A 27749-nucleotide genomic window follows, 5' to 3' on the forward strand; every position below is an offset into this window, starting at 1 on the left:
TGATCAGAGAGAAACATTTTGGTTCTTTACCTCAGCAGATACTTTGGGTGTATTACTCCTAGCTGTTAAGAGAAAGAGAGAGCAATGCAGCATTTTCAATAGGAAACTGAAGCTCTATTTATTCCAAATTATTTTTAATTATGATAAATTGAGAGGAATGGAATCATAATAAAAATCAAGGAAATATCTAAATGAACGATGACAGACAACAAGCCCTTGCAAATAGTGTTTCAATCTGTCTCTCAAACTGATTGAATCAAATTATAATCTACTACTAGTATTATAAACATTCATCAAATTATCATATTGTTCCAGAGTCTGACTTTATGGTTCAATAATTTAATACAAATTACAAAAATATTATATAATAAATATGTAATAAAACACACTTACTGCCTAATTTGATACTCTAAAATCTACCTCTTAAATTATTTTCTTTCCTTCATTTTTGCATTGATTGAGAATTAGACTTGGGTCCACTTGACCACCAAACCTTTTACCTACCATGGTAGAAGAAATCAACAAATTTTCTTGGTCCATAATTGGGATTCCTTTAGATGTACAGGGCAATCTTGCTGTACACTCATGCATGCACACTCAAAAGAAGACCTTCTAAAGCCACCCATAGAATCTGCTAAGGTAGATTGCCAAAATTTTCCAGTAAGGAGACATGCCATGTCAATTGCACATTATTATCCAAAGAAAAAGGCTAAACAGAAGGAAAAGGAGCAACACAAAAGGGGGGACCCAAAGGCACTGAATTTGATGTGGAATCTAATATTCCACCTCAGCCAAGCACTTCATATTCATATCCTCTCAATACTCTGCCTTTTTTCTTCAACATTAGCGGAAGAATCAACAAAAACTAATCAACAGCTACAGATTGTCTGTCGGTGTGCATTTGTTTCTTCGTTAAGTAATTCAGATGGGGACTAGGAACCAAACTAATCAAAGAAATCTTTCCCATTCTTTCATTTTTATCTAAATTTATAATTGATTTCTTTTCTTTTCTTTTTTTTTTTTTGTAATTTCTATAACAATAATAATGATAATAATGATGGTAGAGCACCTTGGTTGGTGATAGAATACAAAACCAAAATAATTAGAAGAGACAAAAAGATTGAGGCTATGGATGTGGATGCTGGGGGCAGTGGTGAGCCGCTCCCGAATATCATTCCAAAGTAGTCGCCATCATCGCCGGACCGTGCACTACCGGTGCTGGTGCTGCTGGACCCACCGCTGCTGTATCCTGGATAAGAAAAGCTCCCTGTCTCTTCCCTGTACAAATAATTCAACACCAAAATACATAAACTCATGCATCAGACATAAGAATTGAGTTACATGACATAATAAGAGTTCTACATTAAACAAAAATAAATGGTGGTTCATTAGATATTTGTATTATAGATATTGTCCCACATTCCAAGTATTTAAACAGAAAAGTTTGCAGGTTCATAAATAATTGTAAGTTAAGCCTAATCCAGATGCAGACATAATCAAATAGAACCTTTTCAAGAGTACCAAATAATAGCAGCAAACCTTCAAGTGGGTATATCAATGGTAGGAAGCAGAAGAAGTGGGTCAGTGATGGGGAAAGAGCATCTTGTGGGGAAAAGGTTTGGTTCTTTTGAATATAACTTTTCATGACTTAATTTTGAATTGCAGTTACCATTTTGTGCTGCAAAGAGACAAAAGACACAAAAAGTGCTTGGGAAACAGTATGGTGCTGACCAAAGATTTTAAGGCTCCTCCATATGGGTGCTGGTGAAAAGAATAAATTAATGACCAAAAAGAAAAAAGATATGGGCAGTTTCAGTGAATAGTAATTGGCCGGAGTGAACAATTCACTTTTATTTTAATTTCTCTTTTTGGCATTAAATTCAATGCTGATTATGAAATTCAGAAAAAAAGGATTGTTAGAGAAGCTAAAACCATATAGAGGACCCCTGAAATGCAGCATAATATGACTAAGACACACAACAAGTTACTATAAAAAACAAGAGAAAAAGGTGTGTTTTCATACCAAATTGCATCCAAATCATTTGCATTTCCACATTAAGATTCGGTTGTAGCCTATTTAAGATGTGTTTTCATACTAAGACTAACGATTTAGAAAGCATCAAAACTTTGCAGACACTTCTCTTGACCTCAATCAACAAAAGTGACGTTTTTCATTTCACACACAATGCAAGGCAAGATTTCATTATCTCCTGCTGCTAAGTAACGACAACAAGTAAAAGGACCTTAAATAAGAATACGACCATACTAAACATTTATAGATAGAAACTTCTCCAACAGTTTATCGAACTCCTAATATAGTCAATGCATCCTTCTCACTATGGAATCTCACATATGCAAACGGTGGTAATAAATGTATCTATCATTATGAACCAGTATCATTGACCAACATAGCTACAGAACCTAATCTAATGTAAAGGAAAACCTCAGGGTAGTGCTTTTTTCTACACCTGCGCCAAGCCCTCAACTTCATCTCAGTTCCAAAACCAACCTGTCAACCAGATTCATGATAGAATTTTAGGGGTTGGCCTCAATTAGTCCATCCACCTCCTTAAGTGGTGACCAACACACAGTGCTGGGGTTCGAGCTATCCAACTTACACCTCCATGAGAAAGGGTATGTGCAAATAGTTAACATGCATAACAGAAGGCAAGTAAAAAGGGCCCAGCTAATAGCCAACAGGCCAGAGGGAAGCGCCCCCCCTGTTTTCTTCCCCTACTAATACACCTCCTTGTCATGTCCAGTTTTATATCAACATCAGACAGTGGGGCCCACATCGAAACAATTAAAAATGATAGGCCCCTACCCTTACTAGCTGGAAAGCAGATCAATGGGAATATAAACTGGGTCACCTGCCCCAACACGAGTAGAACACCAAAAGATGACCTGGGTGGGTCACTCTCTCTCTCCTACATTTATCCCAAACAAAGGAAAAAAAAAATACCCTTTTTGCCTTCAGTCCATCTCTAGCAACGATACCCCCTTTTTTCTCATTTTTATCCCTGTTTACACACATGTGCACATGTTTATGGATTCTGATTTGGACATTCTTTTTGATAAAGACACTACAACCTTGGATACGCGTTATATAAACGCTAGCACATCTGAAGAAAATAGTTAGAATCTAATTTATAAATGAAAGATATCTTCTTCTTTTTTTAAATGATGAATCTTACATTATGTGCTAATTTGTTTGTATAGCATGTACTAATCATGCATGGAAGTGTCATCTAAATAGTGCATCTTTACTAACCAGCCTCATTGGCAAACCTAATCAATCATTTGATAGAATGACAAGAAAAAGCAAACTAAAAGAGTAATAGAAATACACAAACAGGTTAGTATTTATTATACCATTTCTTTTGTTTATCGTATTGAAGCAGATAAAAAGGGATAAAACAGAAGTGACAGCAAATATGTATGGAGAAATGATGATAGGAAAAACCTAGATAAATTAGAATAATTGGGAGAAGAAACCGTCCATCTAAAAATATGTCAGTTCTTGACAAACTGAAGGGTAAGAACAGATATACCCTTCAACAGATATTGCAGTTGATGGGCATTTTATTAAATCTTTACCCTTAATCAGCGTGAAAAGTTTTGACTTCACAAAGGGTAATTTCAAAAATCAGACTTGGGGGTTTTGGTGTTAAGGCTTTTGCAGCAAGTGGTACCACCTATGCTTGCATAGCCCAAAAACTGGTCTCAAGGAAGAAAATAGTTAAAAAAACAAACACGAGAACCAAAGAGAATCCAATGGTCAAAAAACAAGAATCAAAGAGTAGATACACCCTTAAAGGAATGTACTGTTACATGATTACCCTAAAAAGGGGTCGACCTTCCCCATGCCAGCATAGAAAAGGCACATGGATTAAGACAACTGAACTGTAATAAGGCTGAAAGGTTGTGGTCTCAGACAGATTCCCAACACACGCGTGATCACGTGCTTCTATGTAAAAAAAAGGTCTAAAAGACAGTAACTGAAATGAATTAGTATGAACAAGACTTAACTTCCAAACTAAAGAATATTTTAATTCTCTAAACACAAGACAGCAAGGGTTGTTTAACACAACGAGGCACCCACTCATTAACTAAAAGTTGAAACTGGCTTTTATTTAGAACTTTGTCTGACCAGGAGGGTTCAATGCATGGTTAATTGCAACAAAAAAAAAACCTGGCAAGCAATAAGTGACAACGGGCATTTTCGTAAATAAGAGATGTAAAGACAAAACAACCCTACTTCGTAATCCAACCACATGATAAATCTTACTTTCAGTAGTTTCTTGCACCAACTAATCTAAAATCTAAGGCTTTAAGTTAGAGCAAGGACAGTTAGAAGTGAGAGGAAATTCAGTTATTTATTGGGGCTTCAGATTATTACCTAGCCTCACCGAAAACGCCAGCGTTGAAAGTGAGCTGTTCAATGAGAGCAGCAGACTTGGGCTCCACACTGGAAGCTTTTGCATACTGAGCGCTTAAGCCAGCTCCAGAGGGCACAAAGTATGCTCCATTTACCATTAAGTCCCCCTCTGTCCTCCAGTTCCAGCCTGTCCAGTCTTTCTCGTCTGTGTCCACTCGCTTCGTCACCTGTTTAAAAAACCTACACCGTCAGGATATTGCATTACACGCGCCCAATAAGGCAAGTTCAAATATGTACCAGGATTCTAAATAATAAAGGGCTGCTGCTTTTGTGCAAGGTGGGTTTTAATAGAAAGGGGAAGCTGTAAAAAGTTGGCAGCCAAGCCTCTCAGGGCTTGACCGTAAGCATATAAAATAGGTGGCATGCACTACTATCCCTCAGACAATAGCAGTAAACAAAATGTAAAAACAGGGTGGTTTTCCCATGGGCAGCCTGGTAGGTTCTTTGGCATTTTTAGTCAAATAAGCTCTCTATATAACATGCAGCATGATCTTGGCACGTTCTAGCGCTCGAAAGGTACATTTTGCACCATTGAAGATGGAAAACATGAAGCTCAGTCACTAACCTGACTAGACAGAGCAATAAACTTAAGTGGGATTTTGGTAAAACTTGAAGCTTGGGAAGTTTGAATAGAGGCCGTTAATACATTGAAAATTGTGCATTCAAAGCTTTCTCCTTGTGCTTTTTCTAACATTGTAGGCTCCACTATCAGGGAGGGGGTGGGGGTGGGAGACAGCTTCTCTACAAATCTAATACACTTTTAATCACTTTCCCAGTTTTCACTCAAATCTTTGCTCACTTTTCTCACTTTTGCAACCCTCCATGCTCCATTGTCCCAACATCCACGCGCCACCGCTGCGAGTGTGGATTAGGGAAGAGCCCCACTTGCAAAATATTCATTTCCCAAAACACAAGTCAAAAGGTTTCACGAGACAGCCACCAAGAATCATTAATCAATCATAAATTTACTATCACCTCTTAACTCAAAACATTCTAAACCAAAATGTAAAAAGAAAAACAATTAACCAATCAAATAAAATGTGAATACCTCTTTAGCATTGGGGTCCCCTGGTGCAGTATATCGATTCCCCTGACTATTGATGGTAGGGTTTGCACTACCACCGATAGCATACATTTCCCATGCAGTAAAATCATTGTTCACCACGTGTATATACCCCCGCCGGCACCTTGGCATTCTTTGCACCAACCCTTGTCCGAAGTGATTAAAAGCTATGGTCACCTGCATTCCGGAATCAGGCAAATACCTAAAAAAAGGAAATAAAAATAAGATTCTAAAAATTAAAAATGTATATAGAAGCAAAATCCCATCAATATATTGAAACTCATCTATTAAAACGTCTCAAAATTTAATTCATTTTGATTAGAGGAATTGAGAATGCAGACAGTGAAAGTACCTGTCATCATGGCCCAGAAGCATAACTTCATCATGGTGAGAAAAGTAGTTATTACTAATGGTAATCCCGGTGGACCCCATGATAGCATCGATCAGGCCATCAGTGCAGTAACTAAGGGAGCAATGATCAATCCAGAGCTTCTGAGAACTAAATATGGAAATCCCATCACCGTCCGACCGCCCTCTCCATCCAACGTGAGTTGGAGATGAAGCAATGTCAGTGTTCCCCGAAGGCTTACAATGGTGTACATGGATGTTATGGATGATGACATGAGACACATACTGCAAAGTTATACACCCATTTCCGGTGATATGAACGTTGGCTCCCCGGCCATCGACGGTTTTGTATGAGTTGAAAATCAGCTCATGTTTGAGCTTGATGACCATGTTGGTTGAGAAGATGATCCATAGGGGTTCGTTTTGGATGACAGCGTGACGGAGAGTGCCCGGCTTGGGGTTAGCAGGGTTGCTGTCGGAGGAATCTGTGACGGTGTAGATCCGGCCACCTTTTCCACCTAGAGTGCCTTGTGCAAAGCCTATGGAGCAGTCGGCTAAGTGTTGGCGGTTGTTGTACCAGTTTGGGTCGCACCGCCAGCAGTCGTCGATGGGGTTTCCAGTGCGACATTGGTCTTTTTGGGTTACAGACAGGGCTTGTCTTCTTGACAAGGACACGTTTAACCTCCTACAAGGGAAAAAAGCAAAGATTTTGAGAAAATGTGAGCGGATTTTTTTGAGGAAACAGGGGAGAAAAACAGAGTATTCTGTTTATTAAAATGTGGTATATGAGAAAAAGGGGGCTAGATTTTCTTTTCAGTCAGAATCCTTCAAAAAAGAGGAAAAAGAAAAGGGTTTTGGGTTACAAAACTCTAAAATTGTTTAGAATAAGATGAAATTTTTTTTTCCTTTATTAGAAAATGCTTTGGGAGAAATCTTTTGAGTATGAAACAAGGAAGAAACAGAGTAGAAAAAAATGTGGTATCAAAGAAAATGTGGCTACATGTTTTCCAGTCAAAATCCTTGAAAAAAAGACTAGACCCACAAGAGTGGGGTTTTGGGTCATTAAAACTCTAAAATGGGTAAGAAAATTTAGTTTTTAAAAACAAAATCTTGGGAGAAACCAAAATGCAAAACCCCAGAAAGTTCAAAAGAGGGCTTACCTTTGAACATCTTGAACAACGGATTCAGGGTCAGGGTGCTGGTGAGGGAGGCTAAGATTGAAGGCAGCTCTGGCAATGGAAGAGACAGAACCCAGTGTGCATATTAAGAGAATGCAGGTTAAAGGAAGCATCCTGGAAAGGGAACAACAATAATGGAAGGGGGTTGGGTTTTAATTTTGTTGGAAGGGGTGGGTTCCCTTTGCTCTCCCCCTTCTGTTAAAAAAAAAGGTTCCTTTCTTTGAACAAGATGTCTTGCTTTGCTTGTTAATTCGAAAGCACATAACAAACTTAGGAGGTTGCAAATCCTTGGAAAATGTGAAGTGATTTATATAATAAGTATCCAAAAAATGTCATGATGTCGACAAGGAATAATTTAAACAACAAAAAAATAACCTTTTTTTTTGTTTTTTTTCTCTTTCTTTCCTGTTGGTTAATCTAATCAGAAGAGAAGGAAAAAAGGGTAGAAAAGAAAACTGCGGCCATAATGGGAGCAAGAGAAAGCAGAGAAAGAAGAATAACCTTCTCCGTACTCTCTCCTTTTCCCCTGTTTTCCCTCTTGCAGACTCCCTTAGTTACTCACATTCCTACCTTGCTCCTCAATCATTCTAAGACAAAGAGATAATGATAAGGAAAAAAAATATTAACTCTCAAAAAGGGTTAATCTAGGAAGAAAGAAAGAGAAGGCAGACAGGGAGCTTATCCAAAATGCTGAAAGCCCTTTTCTTTATCTTCCTCCTTTCCTTCTTCCCTTAAGACTAAGTTGATCTTTTGCCTTTTGTTTGAGGATTGAGATTCTTTACGGAGGTAAGGGTTTGTAAGTATCTATGGTTCCTTATTTTACCAAATAAGCAAACCAGCCCACGAGTGTGGACAGAACAGAAGAAGCCCTGTTGGAAAAATGTCACTGTTCCCTGTTGCAAAAAATATTTGGTGACAGAGAAAAGAAAAAAAAAGAGGTTTAGATTAGATCTTAATCAAAGATTCAAAGACTGCACCTCCTTTCAACTGGCCTTTGCGTTACAACTTCTTTTTGATTCAGTTAAAATCGGAGGCTTTGGCTTTGGCTTTGGGTCTCATGGAAAGTTCTCTTTCCAAAGATGAAGATAAACCACCTTCTTTGCCTTTTGATTACAGATGGTTTATAAGGATTTGTAATAGGATGCAATACTGAGTCAAACCCAAATCTCGCTTGGGAGTCGAGCTCCAGTAACGAGTCCAAACGAGTTTGAGTTATACAACACTTAGCCAAATCTCTTTTCCTTCTCTAAATTTCAGTCTTTGTTTCATTGGATTTGGATTTGTATGGTTGAATACAATTTGGGTTATGAAGCTTTAAAGTTGTGCTTTTAATATCTGAAATTTGGGGTTTCTCTAATTGTTCCCATTTCCCCTTTAAACAAGAGAATTTTGGGATTTATTTTGATTGCATATTGATAATATTTTTTTCTGTTATTTAACAATAATGATGAATTGATGTAGTAGCGATATGATTACTACCATTTTATTCTTATCTTTAATGTCTTGCAAAAATCACATGTAATTAAATCATGGCCTTTTCTACGTCATATGGGCCTTTTTATTTGCTACATGTATAAGTCCATTCAATTAAGAGGTTTTTGTTTTTAATATGCTTTTTAAGCTTTCAACTACTATTTATAGTAATTAATGATTAATGTGATGGTTTTCAATGTATTAATTGAAAATATTATTTAATATAGCAGAAATATATAATGTACCGCTTATTCGCATCCACGTGTAGTACCCTTAATAAGTATTATTTAAAATATTCTTTAGCAAAATCCTTAATAATCACATATATTTAGCAATAATCATTATTTAATTTAAATTTTTTTTTTAAATGCCAAACCCATGAGGAAAACCTAGACAAATTAGAACCATGCTGGTTTTAAGTCGGTCTCGTTGTCAACTTAAACGGTGATTTTGAAACCTCATGTTTCATGCAAGGTGTTCTCATATAACTCGTGGTGTTAATTAGGCAGTCAAACTTGCAAATGGCCAAAATAATCATGACTTACTGATGAACTAATTCACTTAAGTGGTAACTTTGTCTCTCTACCTAAGTAGTGATTATTTATTCAAATTTTACCGGCAATCTCTTTCGAAGTAGAGATGTCAATGAATATTTTATAATCAAGTGTCTTACATTATTCGATCTGATCAATTAAGATTAGAGTTTAATATAATCAGGTCTAATAGTAAAGCTACCACCTATCACAAGTTCATATAGTGGTTTTAGGTTAACTTGGTAATTAGTATTTCCGTGTCTTAATCGTGACAATTAAGATATGACACACGATAAAGTTAAACACAAACACGACACAAATAACTATTTGTGTTAATATTTAAAACACATACACAATTATGTTTCATAACCGTGTAACATGACACGATTAATACGTTAAAATTTTTTATATGACACGACACTATTAATAAACAGAATTAAACAAGTAACCTAATTTTTTTCTTAACACGTTTAATACGATTAATTTAAAATATTTAAAATTAAATATAATTTTATTATTTAAATTTAAAATCAATAATTATAAAAAAATTATAACAAAATAATAATAACATCAAATATAATAAAATTTAATATAAATAATATACATAAAATTCATTATTATACTAATAAAATTCATCATTAACATTAAACGTGTCACTTATACATGTTTAATCATGATAACATGATTAATATGATTAATTAAATGTGTTAATCCTATTTGACATTGTTAAGATACGAAACATGATAAAACTAAACTCAAACTTATTTAACTTCATATCTTTTCGTGACGTGTTATCATGTCTAAAATTATCAGATCTAATTTTGGGATATCCAAACCTGATTATAATTAATAATTTTTAATATTACATTATAGTTTTTATATATATTTGTTTATAAATTCATTATAATTAGTGTAATAATTACTAAAATTCATTAACTGTTCTAAGTATAATTTTAAAACTTTAATTTACTTCTTTATGAACTAACTTTAATTTGTTAATGTAATTTTTGTTTGATGACATATACACATAAAATTATTTTAATTGAGTATTGAACGAGTATGGGTTTTAATGAGAAGTGTCTAAGATATCCAAGCAAGGGTTCGAACAGTAATTCAAAAACTTAATCATGTATTTATAAAATCAAATTTCTTATCAAATAATAATGTTCAGATTAAGATATTTCAAAAGTATCGAGTAACTTATCCATTAAAATTATTTATCATTTTCATCAAAAAGAAGTCTTGAGTTTGAGCTAATCAATAATAATACGAGTAGAAAGCGATTGGACAAATCCATGAAAATTTTATCTATAAATTTAGAAAACTTTTATAATAATGATTAAACCGTAAGAAAGTGTAGAAACATAACAACGAAAAAGAAGTCCACTTGCACAAATCTTGTTTATTAAGTTAGATAGTTATATGGTATGTTTTTAATAATGTTAAATAGCTAGCTTCAATTGGACCATTGAGAAAATTTTATGCACTTCATGATTAGAGTTATACAGCAGACCAATTTTTTTTTAGAAAAAAAAAAGAAAAAATGTTAATTTTCAACTAGTAACTATTGTGCTCATTGATTTTTCGATCAGTTCTTTCTGTAATTGGCAACCCAAGATTCAAATCTCACCGCTGTTTCCAGTGATGATCCAAGGCTAACCTATTGACAATATTTCTAAGTTTTCTTTACATTTCTCTCTATATAATATAGAAAAAATATTTTTCTAAAATTTGCAAAGTAGGTAGGGAATTTCCCAATTCCTCCTTACCTCTCTCTGTTGCTAGTTGCTTGTATTTATCACAAAATGCAGAAACCTTCTCACAGACATTGCAAATTAGAACAATGCATTTTGTCATGCTATTTTTCTTATTTTTGAAACAAAAAAATGGAAAAACAAACATTGGTAATCTTCAAGTGGTTAATATACTTAATTCCAATGGTTTAAAATCTTAGAATCAGCCATTAAAAATTTAAAATTCTAATTTAGAAGTATCCCGTTCGAATCATGGAGTAAGCATTATCTCAAAAAATATACATTAGAATTGAATTTTCCCCCATAACTCTATTTAAATACTGAAAAAAAAAAGTATTATCCTTAATGGGTGAGAAAGAGCCGGAAGAATCATACCAATAAAAAGGTTGCAAAAAATTAATTAATTAATTAATTTGAAAGTCAATTTGTTATATTGTATTCCAACTGTGATTTATATAATTAGTCAATAATCATATAGTCTAATGGTATCTCATTTTATTAAAGATCAACTAAGAGATTCGTTATGTATTTAATTCTTAACATAACATATACAAATCTGAAATGGGTAATTAAATTGGGAGAAGACTAAATTTTTTCTCTGAGGATATTCCAACTAAGGAATAAAAACCCAAAGGCTTAAAAAATGTATAATATATCTATATAAAATATAAATAGGTATTTAATTCATCAGTCTGTTTGTTAAATAAAAAATAAAATTATTATAATTATTATATGCAATGGTATTACAATAAATGTATGGCAACCGACCTTGATCCTCTTATTCTCTTTCCTGGAGCAAGCGAGCAAAGGGTACAGAGCGAAAGACAGGCCGGTGGATGCTGCAATGTTCTATTATTGTCGGCATAAAGTAAAACAACAATCTTCCAAATAATTTCCTGTCTGTTTATTTCTGCTTCTTAGACTAAGGTTTTTCCAGTTTCATTCCTATCCACTGCATGTTCTGAAGATTATATATGCTCTTCACTTATCCTAAATCCAAAACCAATACTCTTTACCTTTTGGTATGTCTTTCTTGTTTATTTATTTTTGTTGTTGAGGCAACTGAGGAGTAATGCAACCAGAGAGGTCAAGGTTTCTGAATTTTGATATTGAGACTTGGGACTCCATAAAAGGGTAAGTAAATATCTAGAACCTAGAGGGGTAACAGAACTTGGATTATTTTTTGAGCTACTTAAACTTATTTTTTTGTCCTCGTTAATAACAAAAGATAGGGATTTATGCAATACACCATACATTCTTCTTTGTTTTTATTAACCATGGAGGATTGTAACAACAAGATAGCTAGGGAGACAGGAAGTGAAGTAGTGAGGCAGTAATGCCCTAGCACATAGGCCGGTAACTAGGTCAAAGGTTGATATCTCCGCCCATCTAGTCAGTCAATCCCTACATACATGCTTTTGAATGCATAGGGACTCGCAAGTCAAGAAGTGTGAGATCTCAATCCCAACCATTGTGTTCCTGATTCTAGCTTTTGACATCTCAGTTGCTCAAGGACAAGTAAGGGTCTTTAACTTCTTCACCAGCCTTTAGATTTTGGGTGATAAAAGAGGTTGATTGCAATGAATGAGTGGCAGAGTTATTGGTGATTGAATTACTTCGTTTGAGTGTCATTCCCAGCTTAAGGGTATTGATGATGAGTAACCACTGAAAACATGCACCGAACCCAAATTTATATTCATTTATATATTTTTATTTGGGTTATTAGCACTGTTAAGGTTATTAGGATATTTATAGAAAAAGAATGTGTATTACTTTGTATTTATTGTTACATATTTTGCACCTGAATATTTATTTATGATTTAGTTTTAAATAATAATTATATATAAAATATAAATATTTTTAAAGCACAAAGTTAATTGTGAGTTATAATTGAAAGATAATTATATATGAAAGGTAATTAATGTTACAATTATATATAATTAAAATTTTATAATATTAATATTAATTTGTAAATTATTGATACTATTAGAAATAAGGTTTTTAATAAAAGTCATTCAATGCAATTAAATTTTTTATTTACAAATGAAATATAACGTATATTAATATTTGTAATGAAAAATTTTTTTTTTTATGAGAGTCATTTAATGCTATTATAATTCTTGTTTAAAAATGGAATAGATCTTAATAATATTTATGATAAAAATATTTTTAGCGAAAGAGATTCAATAAAATTAAAATTTAGCTAAATACCTAAATAAGCTTCCTGAATTATATCAAAAAAGTCAATAAATCTTTATTTTTTATTACGTTCAATTAAGTTTTTAAATTTTTATTTCGAGTCAAATAAGTCTCTCTCACTAACCATTGACAATGTGACATTAAATGTTGCTAATTGGGATTTATGTGCTTACCTTTTTATCAAATCATATGTTCAAAAATGATTGGCTTAGGAAGTTAGTCAACGGTTAATGAGAGAGGTTTGTTTGATTTGAAATAAAATTTAAAATTTTAATTGAATGCAATAAAAAGATAGAAACTTAATTGAATTTTTTTATTATAATTTAAGGGCTTATTTGACTATTTAGCTTAAAATTCTTATATATTTAGATATTAGATAAATCTTCTAAATATTAATAATAGAAAATATTTATAGTGATGATTTAGCAATATAATGAACAAATATGATCATTTTTGTCAGTTACAAAGTTCTTCAACATCTACAATTTTATATATATTAAATTTGATAAAAATATTGTAATTATTGATTTTATTTCAAAAAAATATTTTAATTATACTTAGGTAGTGTGTATAGATACTTGATAACTAAATAATGTTAAAATTTTTTTATGTAATATTATAGGACTAATATTTGATGTACAGATCATGTATAATCTAATGAAGTATTATTTTGACGGAAATAAAAGGTTGATATTAAAACCTGATCTCGTTTTGGAAACTTATCAAACTTTTATTTCCTTCAAAATAATACTTCATTAATGAGGTATTAAGATTTGATGGTTCGATAGTGTATAAAAGTTATATTGTCGTTCCATCAAATATTTTCCCAATATTATATTATTCTCACCAATTTAAATAAAGATAAAATACTAATTATGAAATAATTATAATAAATATCCCTTCAATTAATGTCAATAAAGGTTGACCTTTAAAGTTTTTTATTTACTCATCCTTTTTAGGCATAATATTTTTAAAAAAATCTTTAACTATTTAAAAATTTTAAATTAAATTTTATTTTTTATTACGTTTAATCAAGTATCTATACTTTTATTTTTTTTAAATAGATTCTTATAACAAATAATTAACTAACTTCCATGAGTTAAAACATTATTGATTATTTTATATTCATGTGATACTAATATAATATTAATATAGATAGTGAAATATCACGTGATAATATTATCATCTCATATTATTATTAGTTATGACATATTAATATGTCACATCAATGTGACATAAATAATTATAAGTAACGTTTTAATTAAATAATAATTAATCAATCATTAATTATAAAAATTTAGTATAACTAAATATATTTTCCTGCTTAACAAATTTGGTAGAGTAAGATAGGAAGGCTTTGGTTTGGCAACCCAAGAGAAGTTATCATCACTTCTTTCTTGCACTACGCATCTACTGGAGGAGAAATAGAAGTTTTGGCTCCTCTGAAGTGCTTCAGCAGTATAAGCCGGTTAGCACAAAAAGTTGAAGAAAAGTTTATAGTTTGAGAGACCTCAATGTTGTTCTAGAGAGTACCTTGGTGTCAGGTCTTTACAAAGAACTGATGTATAATAATCCCCTGTTTTCAGATTTTATTCGACTATTAGAATAAAACGTATTATTTTTTAAAAAATAAAAATTATTAGTTATAAAATTTATTTAATTTAAAATAAAAATATATAAATTTAATTAATAAAATAAAAAAATAAATACTTATTCAAAAAATTTTCATAAATAATTTTAATTTTTTTAAATATTATGTCTTCTTATTACTCTACCTTGAAAAACAAAAGGATAAGACTAATTGAAACTTTAGAGAAAAAGAAACTTGAGGTTTGGTTCATAGGGGCAAACTCTATTCTCTCCACGCCCTAAAACTATTTAATAATCCATCTTTTCAATTATCGGTCACCACTTCTTTTTTGTTTTTTTGAGCTACCGAATGCACTTCTCAATGAAACATAATAAGTGGCATTTGACCTAAATTTGATTGAAAACTTTCATGCCACTAACGATATTCGATTCATAATTATGTCCATTTTCCATTAAGAATTTATGTAAATTAGTAATGATTTGCACAAAGATAATCCTGCCTACCACGACTTTATCATGTGCTATAAGAGCTAAAGGCCATATTCTTAGTGCTAACACGTTAATGGCTCCACTATAACTACCTAGTATTAATTTCAAAAACCTTGCAATGCAATGCAATTATATATGATCAATACAATTATTATGTGACTGAAATAATGTGGATAACCGTTATTTTCTTTTCAAACATAAGTTTCAAATTGACATTTCTCTTTTACTCTAATTAACATTAAATACTAAGTAACCTCTCATTGCTTTGCTGCTGTTCTGGTTCTATTGGAAAGGAAGATTCTGGTGCTCTGCTCTTATGATCTATTTATTAATCTCGAGTAGTAAATGTGTTCGGTGCTTTAATGAATGAGTTCGGTGAGGTGTTTTCTAGGATGCCTTTTGGTAGTTTCTGGTTTATTGTAATTCTACTGGATTGCCTAGAGCCTCTCTCTGTCTTGTTAAGGCTCCTCACAGTAGGTTGTATCATCTCCAATTGCATTAATGAAACTTCACTAATGACTTGACCCAAAAAAAAAACCAATAAAAACTAAGTAAATAAAAAAATTATTATCGTATGTACAACAAAATCAATTCGAAAACTCCACATAAATGTTCACTTATTAACTTGTGTGCATTTAAGTATAAATTGGGAGACAGCACAGAATTATTAATTAACATATTAAATAAAATAGACATGTATAGAAATAAAAATAAAATTATTAAATTTAATTGTCAATGTATAAAATAATAATGACATAATACTTAAAACATTTCTAAATTATTTAAAAAAATTTAAATAAACAGTTATTTTTTTATTACGTTAAATTAAATTTTTATATTTTTTTAATCAAATAATTAGTTAAAATATTATTTGATTTTTTTATGTTACATGATGTTAACATAATATTTTAACATATAATATTGAATGATGACGTGGTATATTGATATGAGTATAATGACATGGTCACACAATATATTCACTTTTTATATTAGTATCACATGAATTTAAAACAATAATGTCATGTTGATTAATAATAATTAATTAATTATTAATAAAAATAAAAATATAAAAATTTAATTAGATATAATAAAAATAAAAAGTTTTTAAAGTAGTTAAAAAATTTTTAGTCATTTAACGTGGATCTAGGATTTATAGCTGCGGCCGCTAGCTTAGACTTGAGTTACTTCATTCATGCATCATGCATGCATCGTTCTCAAGGAAAACGAAAAGAAAAGAGAAAAAAAGTAAAGTCTAAAGGTTGATGTGGTTGGAAAACACCTTGACCGTGTGAAACCATGCTATTAGAATTCTAAAATTGACGTGATGATACGATAATAATTCACAATTTCATAATGCTTAATTAAATAAATTCGGCTATAAAAGTGACAAGAAAAAGGATAATAAAAACAAATAAACGGCTGCTTTTTATTATTATTATTATTTTTTGATGCAAATGGGAAGACAATTTTAATTTCTTTTGAAAAAGCTTCCTTAAAATAAGGGGCGGCCGAAACCAATTTGAAAATATACATAAAAAAAAAAAGTCATGGGATTGGATAACAGATGATAATGATATTTATAAATATTGTAGAAAAAGTGATTAACTAAGTTGATATATGCAAATATTCTATATACATATATTAAATACCTATAAGTCCTTTTCGTGAGGAGGGAGAAATGCCTAAGACTTTTTTGTCCAATTGGACAAGGCATGTTTCTCTACTGCTACTACTGCAACCCACTCGCATGGAACACGAATAGAATGGAGGATTATTTGCTATAATTGCTGGCTGCTCATTTATTTTTCTTCCTTGATGGCTTGACTCGTAATACTACACGTATAATCTTAATTTGGCAAACTGGAGGCAAGCAATGTTTTACACAAGCACAAGATCGAGTTACTTGAATCAATAGAGAAACAAAAAGAGTGACTTTAATCTTAATATTCCAATTTCAAAATCTCAAATTTTAACCCTCAAGATGTTCTTCGTGAAGACCATATATAGATTCGGTTTTTTGTTTTTGATAAATTTGTGTTTGATATGATTTTGGATACGTTTCTTAGTACAAACCTAGCTTTTGGGTGCAGATTGCATCCTTTTAGGCTTTAGCATTTTATTTATATTTGCTTTCCTGTAACATGTTAAATCCAAGTATAAAGGAAAAAAAGGAAAAGAAAAGAAAGAAAGGCTAGTACTAAGATGCCATTAGCCTTTATACCTAAATCCCGGATCAGCCATTGACTTTGGGGTATTCAGGATTGCTTAACATTCAAATTATCATGATTATTTGATTTGTTCCTAGTTGGATCCTAACCCTACGCCACATGCTTACACAATAAAGTCTAAGCTTTTGGTTTCCTAATATGGTTTTGTCGTGTCCTTTTCTAACTCTCTTTCTTTCATTAATATTCTGAAGACGTTTCTGTTCGGTGAGAAGAAAAAAGGTGACGGAAACAGAGATAAGAACCAATCATCTTTTTTCTTTTGATGAATTGGAATATAATCTATTGACCTTGCAAAATCTATTAGGCTAAATTATTTACTTAATCACTTAATTTTTCAGAATTTTTTAATTTTGATTACTAACGTTATATAATGATACATTTCTTGATCACTGATCTTTAAACCCTAATGCACTCTCATGCTAACATTCCAAGTCATTCTTTTTGCCACGTGACAAATTGACACGTAAACAATGAAATAGGAAAAAAAAAAAATCAAACCATCAAATCTCCCCCTTCCTCTTGTTATTTTGTTATTTTCATGTCACTTGTGAATTTGACCATTTGACATGAAATAATGATTTGAAAATCTTGAATTTTTTTAATTGTTATTATTTTTTTAATTGAAAAGGAGATTCAAAAAATAGAGATATTACATCAATTAACGAATTAAATGTTCGAGTGTAAATTTTGATTTGATACAAAATGATAATGTAAAATGTTAATATAAAAAATTTTGTTAATATTTGACAATAAATGATAAAATTGAAAATATTATTTTTGAAAATTTCATGATTGTAACAAAACTCTTGAAAACTTAAGTAAGTATTGTTAACTTAATAAAGATTTTATATCTTCATACTTGACATAACAATTCTTAGAAATGCCAAGTAGTATAGATTCAAATCCCTCTTGAATTTTCTTCCATAAAATACTCTTGAAATATTCTCTTTACAAACCCTAAGATTGTTAAGTACTTTGTATGAAAACGATTTCAAGTGAAGACATGAAATTCGGCCTAGTAGTGCATAATCTACGTGTATACATGCAAGCATGAGGAAAAGTTTCACATGCATTGCCTCGAGACAGAGTAATTTGACACAAAAACTAAAGCATGAAAAGCTCAAATTTTATTAAAAGCTTTAAAAACTTGGAATTTCACAATGAAATCAAAGAAGATAAGTTGCTTTCTTGCATGACTTGGAAAGGTTTCTTATCAGGATAAGCAGATGTCTATTTTAATATGCAAACAAAATGGCATATCAGAACATGCAAACGAAGAAAAGAAGCATGGTATATATTGGAATAATCTTTTGACACATTTTGACAAAAGAGAAATAGATCTACAAGGAATAAAAGGAGAGTTAACATCCTAGAGAGAGAAACCCCTTAGATTTCTTTTTATTATTATAATCAAATTACATGTATTGGGTAATTAAAATTACAAATCTCAATGAAAACATCTTTTTACATATATTTATCAGAAAAAATCTCATGAAAATGCTAAATATATAAAAAAAATAAAATATGGCATAATAGCTAAAAAAACCCTAAATTATTTTTAAAAAATTTAAATAAGTTTTTATTTTTTTATTACAATATTCAAGCAAGCCTTTATATTTTTATTTGAATTAAATAAATTCTTACAACTAATGTTTGACTAATTGTTGTTAGTCAAAGTATTCCTTATCATTTTATATTATGTGATATTGATGTAACATATTGATATGTCGTAGTAGATAATGACATAACATGGTATGATGACATGAACATGCATGTGGCACTTTTACCCTTCACATCAGTGTCACGTTAATATCATGTAAGAAAAAAATAATAAGTGATATTTTAATTAATAACGATTAATTAATTATTATAAAAATTCATTTGATCTAAAATAAAAAAACATAAAATTTTGATTAAAAGTAAGAAAAGAATAAATATTTATTTAAAATTTAAAAAATAATTTAATAACTTTTACAAACATTATACTATAAAATAGCGTAAATTTGAAAAAAAGTTTACATATAATAAGACTTTTAGTATCTAAAAAATTCAAAAGCTTTGAATCCTTATCCTTGAGATAAGACCTCGTTGAAGGAACTTGTAATCTAAACTTTTCGAAATGGAAATATTCTAAATCCAAGGAGCAAAGAAAAGATTTTCCCTAGAAAAAAAATATAGGGGGGACCCATTATGATCAAGTTGAAATCACACCACCCATGTGGGCCAAAAAGAAAATGTCGAAAGCCTAGGTAATGAGGGACGGTCCAATTGCAAGACTAGTTGACCAAATATGGGCCCCAGCTGATGGGCCCATTAGAGAATCTATGGATAATATTTTCTTTTTTATTTCTAATATTTTGGTTGTCAATTTGATGAGTCAAGTCCCAAGAAACTTGAAACTATAAACCAAGTTTAATTATAGAGCATATCGGATTTAATTAGGCGTAAGGGCGGTGCCATTGAAATTGAGACAGTTGCTATCAACGCATATTATTGTTCTGGCTCCATTTCTTTGCATGTCATGATCTCACTTTTCTTTCTTTTTGGAACGTTTTGAAAAATAACCCTTAAAGGTAATATATTTTTTAAAAATAACTCATTTTATAATTTTAATTATTGTTCATTAAATTGGATGAATTTATTTTTCATGAAACCTCTTCATATTTAAATGCAAATGATATTGCATGCCATGCACATGATGTTACATGTCATGTATAAAAACATGTTACACATAATGGTTAAAAAAGATTATTACATATCATGTTGAAAAAAAATATTATTGTTACATGTTATGTACAAAAATATATTACAAGCTATGTTAGAAAAAAATGTTGTTAGTACACGTTATGTTGAAAAAATATTATTACATGTCATGTACAAAATCATGTTACATGCTAGACAGATGTCGAAGAGAAAAATTGATAAAATTAGATAGGGCTGGATGGTAAGAGAGAGAAATCGAAAGTACAAATGAATATGAAAAAATTATGATAAATAATTTAATTTATTTAAAATAGATTTAAAGGTATTTTATCAAGTTATAGCTAAATATGACTAAAAACAGTTAATTTTATTTTGGACTGTTATTTTTAAAATCAAGTTATCAAGATGATCATTTCTGACAATTTTCTCTTTCTTTTTTTTAATTCTCATTATAAAAGTAAAGGTAAATTTATTTATTTATTTAAATAGAGTCTTACGAAATCTAACAATTTATTTATTTATTTACTAATATTTATTGTTTGTTTATTTATTTATTTTTAAATAATCATTTGATAAATTATAAATATTTCTAAAATCTAAAATCAAGTACCCGTATATAAATAAAATTTATAATTGAAATACAAGTAAATTATTCAATACTATTAATAAAAAACATTTTTTGAATGAAAATCATTTAATGCAATTAAAATTCTCATTTACAAATTGGATAAATCTTATTAATATTTATATAAAAAATGAAGATAAATGTGATTATGATTTTGAGATTGAAAATAAATAAATGGAATTAGTATGGTTGGAAAGAAGAATGTAAATACCAATATTATTGCAACTTAGCTTATTAGGTAAGACTACGAAACTTCATGTACATGAATGTTTTATTAATCAAATAGAAAAAGGAAAAAGAAAAGAGATGCTTTTGGTTTTGGGAGAGGTAGGAAGAAATAAAAACCCATTAATTAAAGTCAAGGTAGGCCTAAAGCCCTTCGTAATCCAGTTTTCTGCAGTGCTACAGCTGGGTACTTGTCTATAGTCTTGGGCTCATTTTTTATTTTGATGGTTGGACTTGGAGGTTCGGAAGGAAAAAGAACCGTCCAAGTGTAAATATTTCTGATTTCACAGTCCAAGTACAGATTTTTGTCCCTTTAATAGATATAAAGGCCTAAAGCCCTTCTGATCACTTGCTTGATCATTACTTGGCTATGCCAAGGATTTGTATAAGTTTCCATGATACTTAATTAGATAATAAGTTTTTGCTGCTCTAAGGTTCAGCTTTTATGATTTTGTACATGTCCAGTGTATTGAATTATACGTAGCATGCAAAGGCTTTGATTTGATTCAGTTTCACATCAGTTGATGCTCTCCAAAGTACAATCAATTTTAACTCGATTCTTCCTTGGGATATACTTTTACCCTCTGTTTTTCCCTCAATTTGTTTGTCTTGAGCTTTTCCTTTTGTTTATAGTTTATATTTCCTTCATTAATACTTAGCATACATATATAAATGCTACTTTTACTTGGTTTAATGAATCCTTAAAATAATACTGGCTCCCCAATAACTTTTCTTTTGACATCAAACTAGACATTGTTGTTGCATCATTCTCTCTGGGCAGGAATTGCCAGAACAAGGGGAGCCACAGTTCCACCTCTACTTCCATTTTGCACTAAAAATAAGGAAGGCAAGAACAAGGGAATTCTTTGGCAACTACAAGCTGATACGAATTATCAGCATCCATGTTGGGAAGATGCTTTTATCAAGTCTTACAAAGCAGAATTCTGGGTACAGAAACAGGTTAAATGAATGACAAGATTCAAGTTAGGTAGAGTGATAAATGGTAATTAGATGTCAGCACAAGCTGAAGATAGCTTGATGCTGTTACATGGTTCAAGCAATGCATTCTCATCTTATTTACAAATACTGATAATCCTTGATGTAAATATCAATTTGTGGCATTGATTATAATGCTAAAACATGAAAATTAACCTAATGACATTTTCTAATAATGTAGGAAAGGACAGTTACATTTGTTTCTGGATATAAGAACAAGTTTAGACTTGCAAATGAAAGCTCTTAATACAATCTCATAAATTTAAAAGAATTTGCCTAAAAGAAGAAAAGGGAATCATCGTCGTACTCTAACGAGTCCATACAATGCGAGAGCAGGCAGAATTCGGTTGATGCGATCAAAAACCTTAGACTGCTTCAGTTTCATAAAGCATTGGAGGGTGAGCAAACTGTCCGACCCTGCCTGATGGCTCTCCCCAGCGACACGAGCAACATTTAAAAGTTTAGCCACCCTCTCCAGGCCACCATGTAGGCCGAAGTACTTGAAGGCATGCTTGATGTCATAAATCTTGTACCCGAAGAAATAAATCAGTTGTTTTGTGAAGAAATTGACGTGATATGGCAGCTCTTGCTGTGTCAAAATCTTCACCAAGAACCCAAAATCATAAGCACTGTGAAACGTGATCCAAGTCAAACCAGACCTATTGAACACCAATTTGGAGTTCAAAACCATTCTCCTAAAATCCCTAGAATCAATACCCTTTTCTCTGTTCTTCACAAAATCAATACCTTGTGCTTTAAGTAATTTGACTGATTCTTTATCGTAATAATTTTTTTCGAAATCAAAATCTTTAAAGTTAAACTCCCAGATATAACAATACGGAGTATCAAAATCTGGCAAATTTCCTTGAGAATCAGAGAGGGTTAAGCCAAGCTGAATGATGTGTAGGGCATTAACATTGGATCTCATGAACAGATAGTTGAAAGAAGGATCGGTTATATCAACGAGCTGTTTATCTGGTTTGAAAATTGTACCTGGAAACTCGGTATCCATGGAGACAAAAGAGTACCTATCAATTACACTATGGATGATCGCAAACTCACGTTCCAGGTCTTCCGCAAAGACTTGTCGAACCATTACTGGCTTTTTGCTTGGCACTGTCATCTTCTCTTTTGCACAACTATGCTGAAAGATTGAAACTATGGAAGCTCATAAAATCGTAATGCCACTCTTGTATATATATAGGCATAAAATTGTCTGTTGCTTATAAGCCAAGTAATCTAAGAAAAGTATTGAAAAGGGTACAATAGTCACATCTGAATTTAAAATAAAAAACTTTTAATCAACAATTGAAATGCTATTATCAAATAACTCTACTCCTTAACAAATTCAATGGTTATAATTTTTATTCCATTGAATATTCTCAACAAGTCTATGTCTTTTTAGAAATATTATTTTAATTTTATTCTTGCTTTTTTTTAAAAAAATATATATTTGTGATTAAGATTAAATAAATAAAATCAATTAGTTAACTATCATTTACTTATAAATTTTTAAGATTCTGTTTGTGTTGTTTTGAGTAATATTTTTTAAAGTAATATTTCAACTTGGCTTGATTAAGATGTGGATAAACATTTGTTAGAGCTAGATTCATTTAAATTAAATCGATTTGTTGGTGAATATTAAACGAGCTTATTTGTAAATAATTAATGAGTATATTTGTAAATAATTAAAGCATTTAAATCAGTCCATAATTAAATAAATTTAAACATATATAAAAATTGATCTTCATTTCTTCCAACAGTCGTTATTCATAACATATTAAAAGTTACTGAGATTAATCATTTTAATTGTGGAAACATGTAGTTATCATAAACGTAATGAAGATTGATGAGAGAATTTTATTATATGTATTTATCATAGAACTCTTTTCATAACAAGATTTAATTTTTTTTTCAAATTTTGGGTTGCTTAAATAAAAAGAAAAATTAATTTGGTTACAATTCTCACCACTTATTTTTCATTGGTTGATCCTCCAAAATTCTTTCTTTTCTTTCCATTGAAGGACCAAAAAAAAAAAATTTGTTTTAATATTTAAAAAGGAGTTTTGACCTTTTAGGAACAGGAAAAAAAGGTTTTAAGACAGGTTCGGCCTTAGCCTCGGAAAGCCGTTAAGTCTGATTGTCCGAACCCTATTCCAATTTACTATTTTACCCTTTATATTTCCTTGCCCTCTTTCCCTCCCATATTTCAATTGAGAGAGCCAGAGAGAGAGAGAGAGAGAGAGAGAGAGAGAGAGTAGGTTTCAGCTCAGTCCTCGCAACGGAAAAGCTTACGATCCTCGACACAGAAATCGGTGTCGTTTCAGGTACTTCGATTCTTTGAATGCCTATGCATTTCTTCAATTTTTTCCCCATTTTTTTTTTATTTTCTTTATTCATTTTTAATAAAATTCTAGTCAAATGTTTACAAGCATGATTTCTTCCTCTTCGAAACGTAATTTCACCGATTCTTTAGAATAATTTTCTTGTTCTTTTCGTTAATTGCTCTAATTTTAAATCTTAGAAGTTTCAGATTGGGAATCGCATGGTTCCGCGAATTAGATTGGGGAACGATCCCTAATTTTCGAATGTAATTTTATCTGCATAATAATTAATTAAAAAACTGATTACGTTTTTTTATTTGTAAAATACATTTTAGTACTAGGTTTTATAAATTGGTTGTGGGATTTTTTAATTAGTTTATTTCGATGCTGGAGAAATGCTGTGAGGGTGAAATTCATTTTTCTGTTAATGGAGCTGTTTAGTTGGATTTCTGTGAGTTTGTGTAGAGGTTAAGAAGAATTCTTTTTTTTTTGGGATTTGGAAAGCGAATGGAGGATTGGGTTTTTGGACAGGTTTATGTATGTTGAATTTTGACTTAAAAAATATGTTTGGATTTCAGGTAAAGAACTGAGAGGGGAGGATATGGAAAACCAATCTTCTATTGGTAATGCACCAAGGAAAGGGCTTAGTGACATAACCAACTTGCAGCAGCAACCCATAGTGGTGAGCCAAGGTGCGAAGCTGCTGCTGCAACCTGCTTCACTCAGGAGTAAAGATTACATCGACAAGCTCCAAAAGGTATCCTTTAAACTGCAATTAACTCGCTTTTCTTTCTTTTGGTTTTCCCTCTTTGATTCTTTTTGTATCTGTTTCGCTTACCGGGAGGTTTTGTTGAATCTGTTGTCCAGGAAAATATGATGCTGATGAAAGTTCTTGCAGATCGAAAGTATTTTCTATGATCAATTAATTCAGTTTCTTTCAATCCCTCCCTCTAACCTTTGGTTGCTGTTATTTGCGTTGGGCATGACTTTCTTATATATGGGTTTTTTTTTTTTTAAATTTTGGCTGACAGTAAAGTCATGGAATTGAGTGGAATTGAGTTACAGAAACTGAGAACCAATTTGGAGAAGTTTCAACAACAGAACTTGCTGCTTGCCCAAGCAAACAGCCAGATGTTAGCGGTACCTTAGTACTTTTTTTACTTGTCTGTTTCTTAGTTTAGTAACTCTAGGGGCATATTTATATGATATTATGACCCTCTGGCAAGGTTTATGTCTTACTTTGGTTTTGCAGGAACTTAATTCAGGCAAAGATAGGGTATGTTTCCTGGACATCTAAGTTTCTTGAACTTGGTCTTGCTTGGTCCTTTTTGTTTTGTTCTATATTCTAGGGACTTGACCATTGTGTTGTTTTCGTTTTCAGCTAAAAGCCCTTAAACATGAGCTGGGATGCAAAAATGCTGTGCTTAAAGCAATTAAAACAGAGGTATTTTTTGTAATAGTCTACTCATTTGATTGCATGATACTTATTAGATTCTTTTGCTGATTATTAAATTCTCTGCTTGTCACCAGAAGAAAGCTCAAAATAAGGCTTGCCTGACATCCGAAAATGAGGTATTAAAGAGAATAACCTCCACCATTTGGATTGATTTTTGTTTTAAACATCCAATGTTATCTACACTTTTTCTTTTCCATGGTTTGAAGGTGAGAACAAACAGGTGTGATAAGGAAGGTGAATCCCTTAAAGAAGAAGATGGAGAGGATGAAACTTGTAATATGAACAGGTGTAACAAGGCAGGTGGATCCCTTATAGAAGAAGATGGAGAGAATAAACCTTGTAATAGGAACCAGAGGCGGCAATCAAAAAGTCTATGTAAGTTGCTTGACAGGAACTTCATTTGAAAATTATTAATGTTGTTTTTTATACCATTTTCACTTATTGTTTGCATGCTCCTTCAGGTCCTTCTAATATTAAACCAGTCCAAGCCAAGGAGGGGGTCGTCAACAAAAGGTTTTTTTACAATTTTTTAATGCTTTGTGCAAATTAATTTTTCTAATAACAATGTGCAATATTTAGGTTTTTGTAGAAATTTCATGATTACATAGGAAATTCATGGTTTCTTTTATGTTTTTCTAGCAGGGTTTGTTTAAGAAGGCAATCTACTGGGTTTAAAGACCAAAAACCAGAACTGAATGAAGATGCGTTTGTAGATGATGCAAAATTTCTTGTTTCTTCTTCCTGTGATGATAAGGTGCATGAGAGTGGCCTAATATCTTCTGATTCATCAGTCAAAAAAGAACATGAAGAAGGAAGTATCTGACAACAAAAGGTTTTTGTACAATTTTTTATTGCTATGTGCAAATTATTTTTCCAGTAACAGTGTAATCTTTATATTTTTATAGAAACTTCACAGTGACAAAGGAAATTTGTGTTTTTTTTTTTTTTCAGGGTTTGTTTGAGAAGGCAATCTGCTAGGTTTAAAACCCAAGAACCAGAACTGACTGCAGATGTGTTTGATTTAGATGATACAGCATTTCTCGTTTCTTCCTGCGATGATAAGGTGCATGAGAGTGGCCCAACATCTTCTCATTCATCAGTCAAAAAAGAACATGAAGAAGGAAGTATCACCCCTAGAAATGAAGCTCAAGAACTTAGGAGGATATCTGTGGGAAGGCCTTTGCGCCGAGCAGTTGAGAAGGTCCAATCCTACAAGGAAATTCCAGTTAATGTGAAGATGCGCAGGGAAGAGTGAGTTCATTTTCTTTGCTTCTACCATGCATTTTGTTGAGGGTGTACTTAAACTAGGTTGAGATGCATCTACTATCCTTGTACCACTATACTGTTGTTTCTGTATAATCTGTTCATACAAAACTGCTCCTTTTTCTGTTTGGTGCCTACATGCTTCTAACTCGCTTTTTTCTAAGCCAATGCATCATATGTGGATGATAATTGGAAGCTCCTGAAATTGACTTCCAAGTAGTTAACTGGGTTGTACTTGAATGGCCTTCCCAATTTTTAATATATCTTTGCAGTTTAAATGGGCTACCTTTTTTTTTCTTCTTGAAAGTAAGTTTTTGTGATAGTCGAATATAGAAAATTGTGTGGGAGTCTTGAAAGAGAATTAGGCTCAAAAATTTCAAATGACTTTATATAAATTCTCAGTCTTATGATTCTGTTTTATGGGTTGAGATCACCTTCAGTTACTTTTTTTCTCTCACTTTCCAATACACCATTAATCACCATTCATATATGTGAAGACTCAATTGTGAATGTGAATTCCACACATATGAATGGTGATTAAAGGAATATTGGAAAGTAATGAACGAAAAAGTAATTGAGGAGAGTCATACCCCATACTTTAGAGGTTGTTGGACTTTGATATGTGGTCTTTTCTTCAGTAATTTGTTATGGGCCAAGCTTTAAGTTATTTTGGAATTAAGGAGAGATTGACAACAGAGAAGATTGAAAGTATGAACATTTTGAGCATGATAGAGAGGTTTAATTACTAAGGCAGGTTGTAATGAAATAGGCTGGTCTTATATCTAGTGGTCTGGCTAGTGGCTAATATTCTTTCTTGTTTTTCGGCTCGGATCGACCCAGATTCAACCCAAACTCAGGTAATTA

The 27749-nt window shown here is 31.6% G+C and overlaps 3 protein-coding genes across 4 annotated transcripts; 1 reads left to right on the plus strand and 2 right to left on the minus strand.

Moving 5' to 3' along the window:
- LOC18586518 (probable pectate lyase 13) lies at nt 727-8382 on the minus strand. 2 transcript variants are annotated; one of them, XM_018129168.1, is made up of 6 exons: nt 8005-8382; nt 7010-7920; nt 5854-6534; nt 5487-5703; nt 4400-4605; nt 727-1278 (listed from the first exon to the last, which is right to left on the minus strand). In XM_018129168.1, the coding sequence occupies exons 2-6, from the start codon at nt 7138-7140 to the stop codon at nt 1032-1034; spliced, it is 1482 nt and encodes a 493-aa protein (XP_017984657.1). In that variant the 5' UTR covers nt 7141-7920; nt 8005-8382; the 3' UTR covers nt 727-1031. The 2 variants fall into 2 exon arrangements, with proteins under 2 accessions (XP_017984657.1, XP_017984656.1); XM_018129167.1 differs by having other exon boundaries at nt 7010-8356.
- Nucleotides 21988-22994, minus strand: LOC18586519 (probable CCR4-associated factor 1 homolog 11). Its single transcript, XM_007009965.2, has one exon. It carries the CDS (start codon nt 22963-22965, stop codon nt 22138-22140), a length of 828 nt encoding a protein of 275 aa, XP_007010027.2. The 5' UTR covers nt 22966-22994; the 3' UTR covers nt 21988-22137.
- On the plus strand, nt 24055-27125 carry LOC18586520 (the record flags this gene model as incomplete). The annotated part of the gene is made up of 11 exons (XM_018128801.1): nt 24055-24169; nt 24745-24923; nt 25034-25071; nt 25198-25306; nt 25419-25442; nt 25548-25610; nt 25697-25738; nt 25829-25997; nt 26084-26135; nt 26265-26444; nt 26574-27125. Coding segments are annotated over 11 exons (1275 nt in total), but the record flags the coding sequence as incomplete, so codon positions are not given.

This window comes from Theobroma cacao, chromosome 10 (assembly GCF_000208745.1).
Source record: "Theobroma cacao cultivar B97-61/B2 chromosome 10, Criollo_cocoa_genome_V2, whole genome shotgun sequence".
Lineage (NCBI taxonomy): Eukaryota > Viridiplantae > Streptophyta > Magnoliopsida > Malvales > Malvaceae > Theobroma > Theobroma cacao.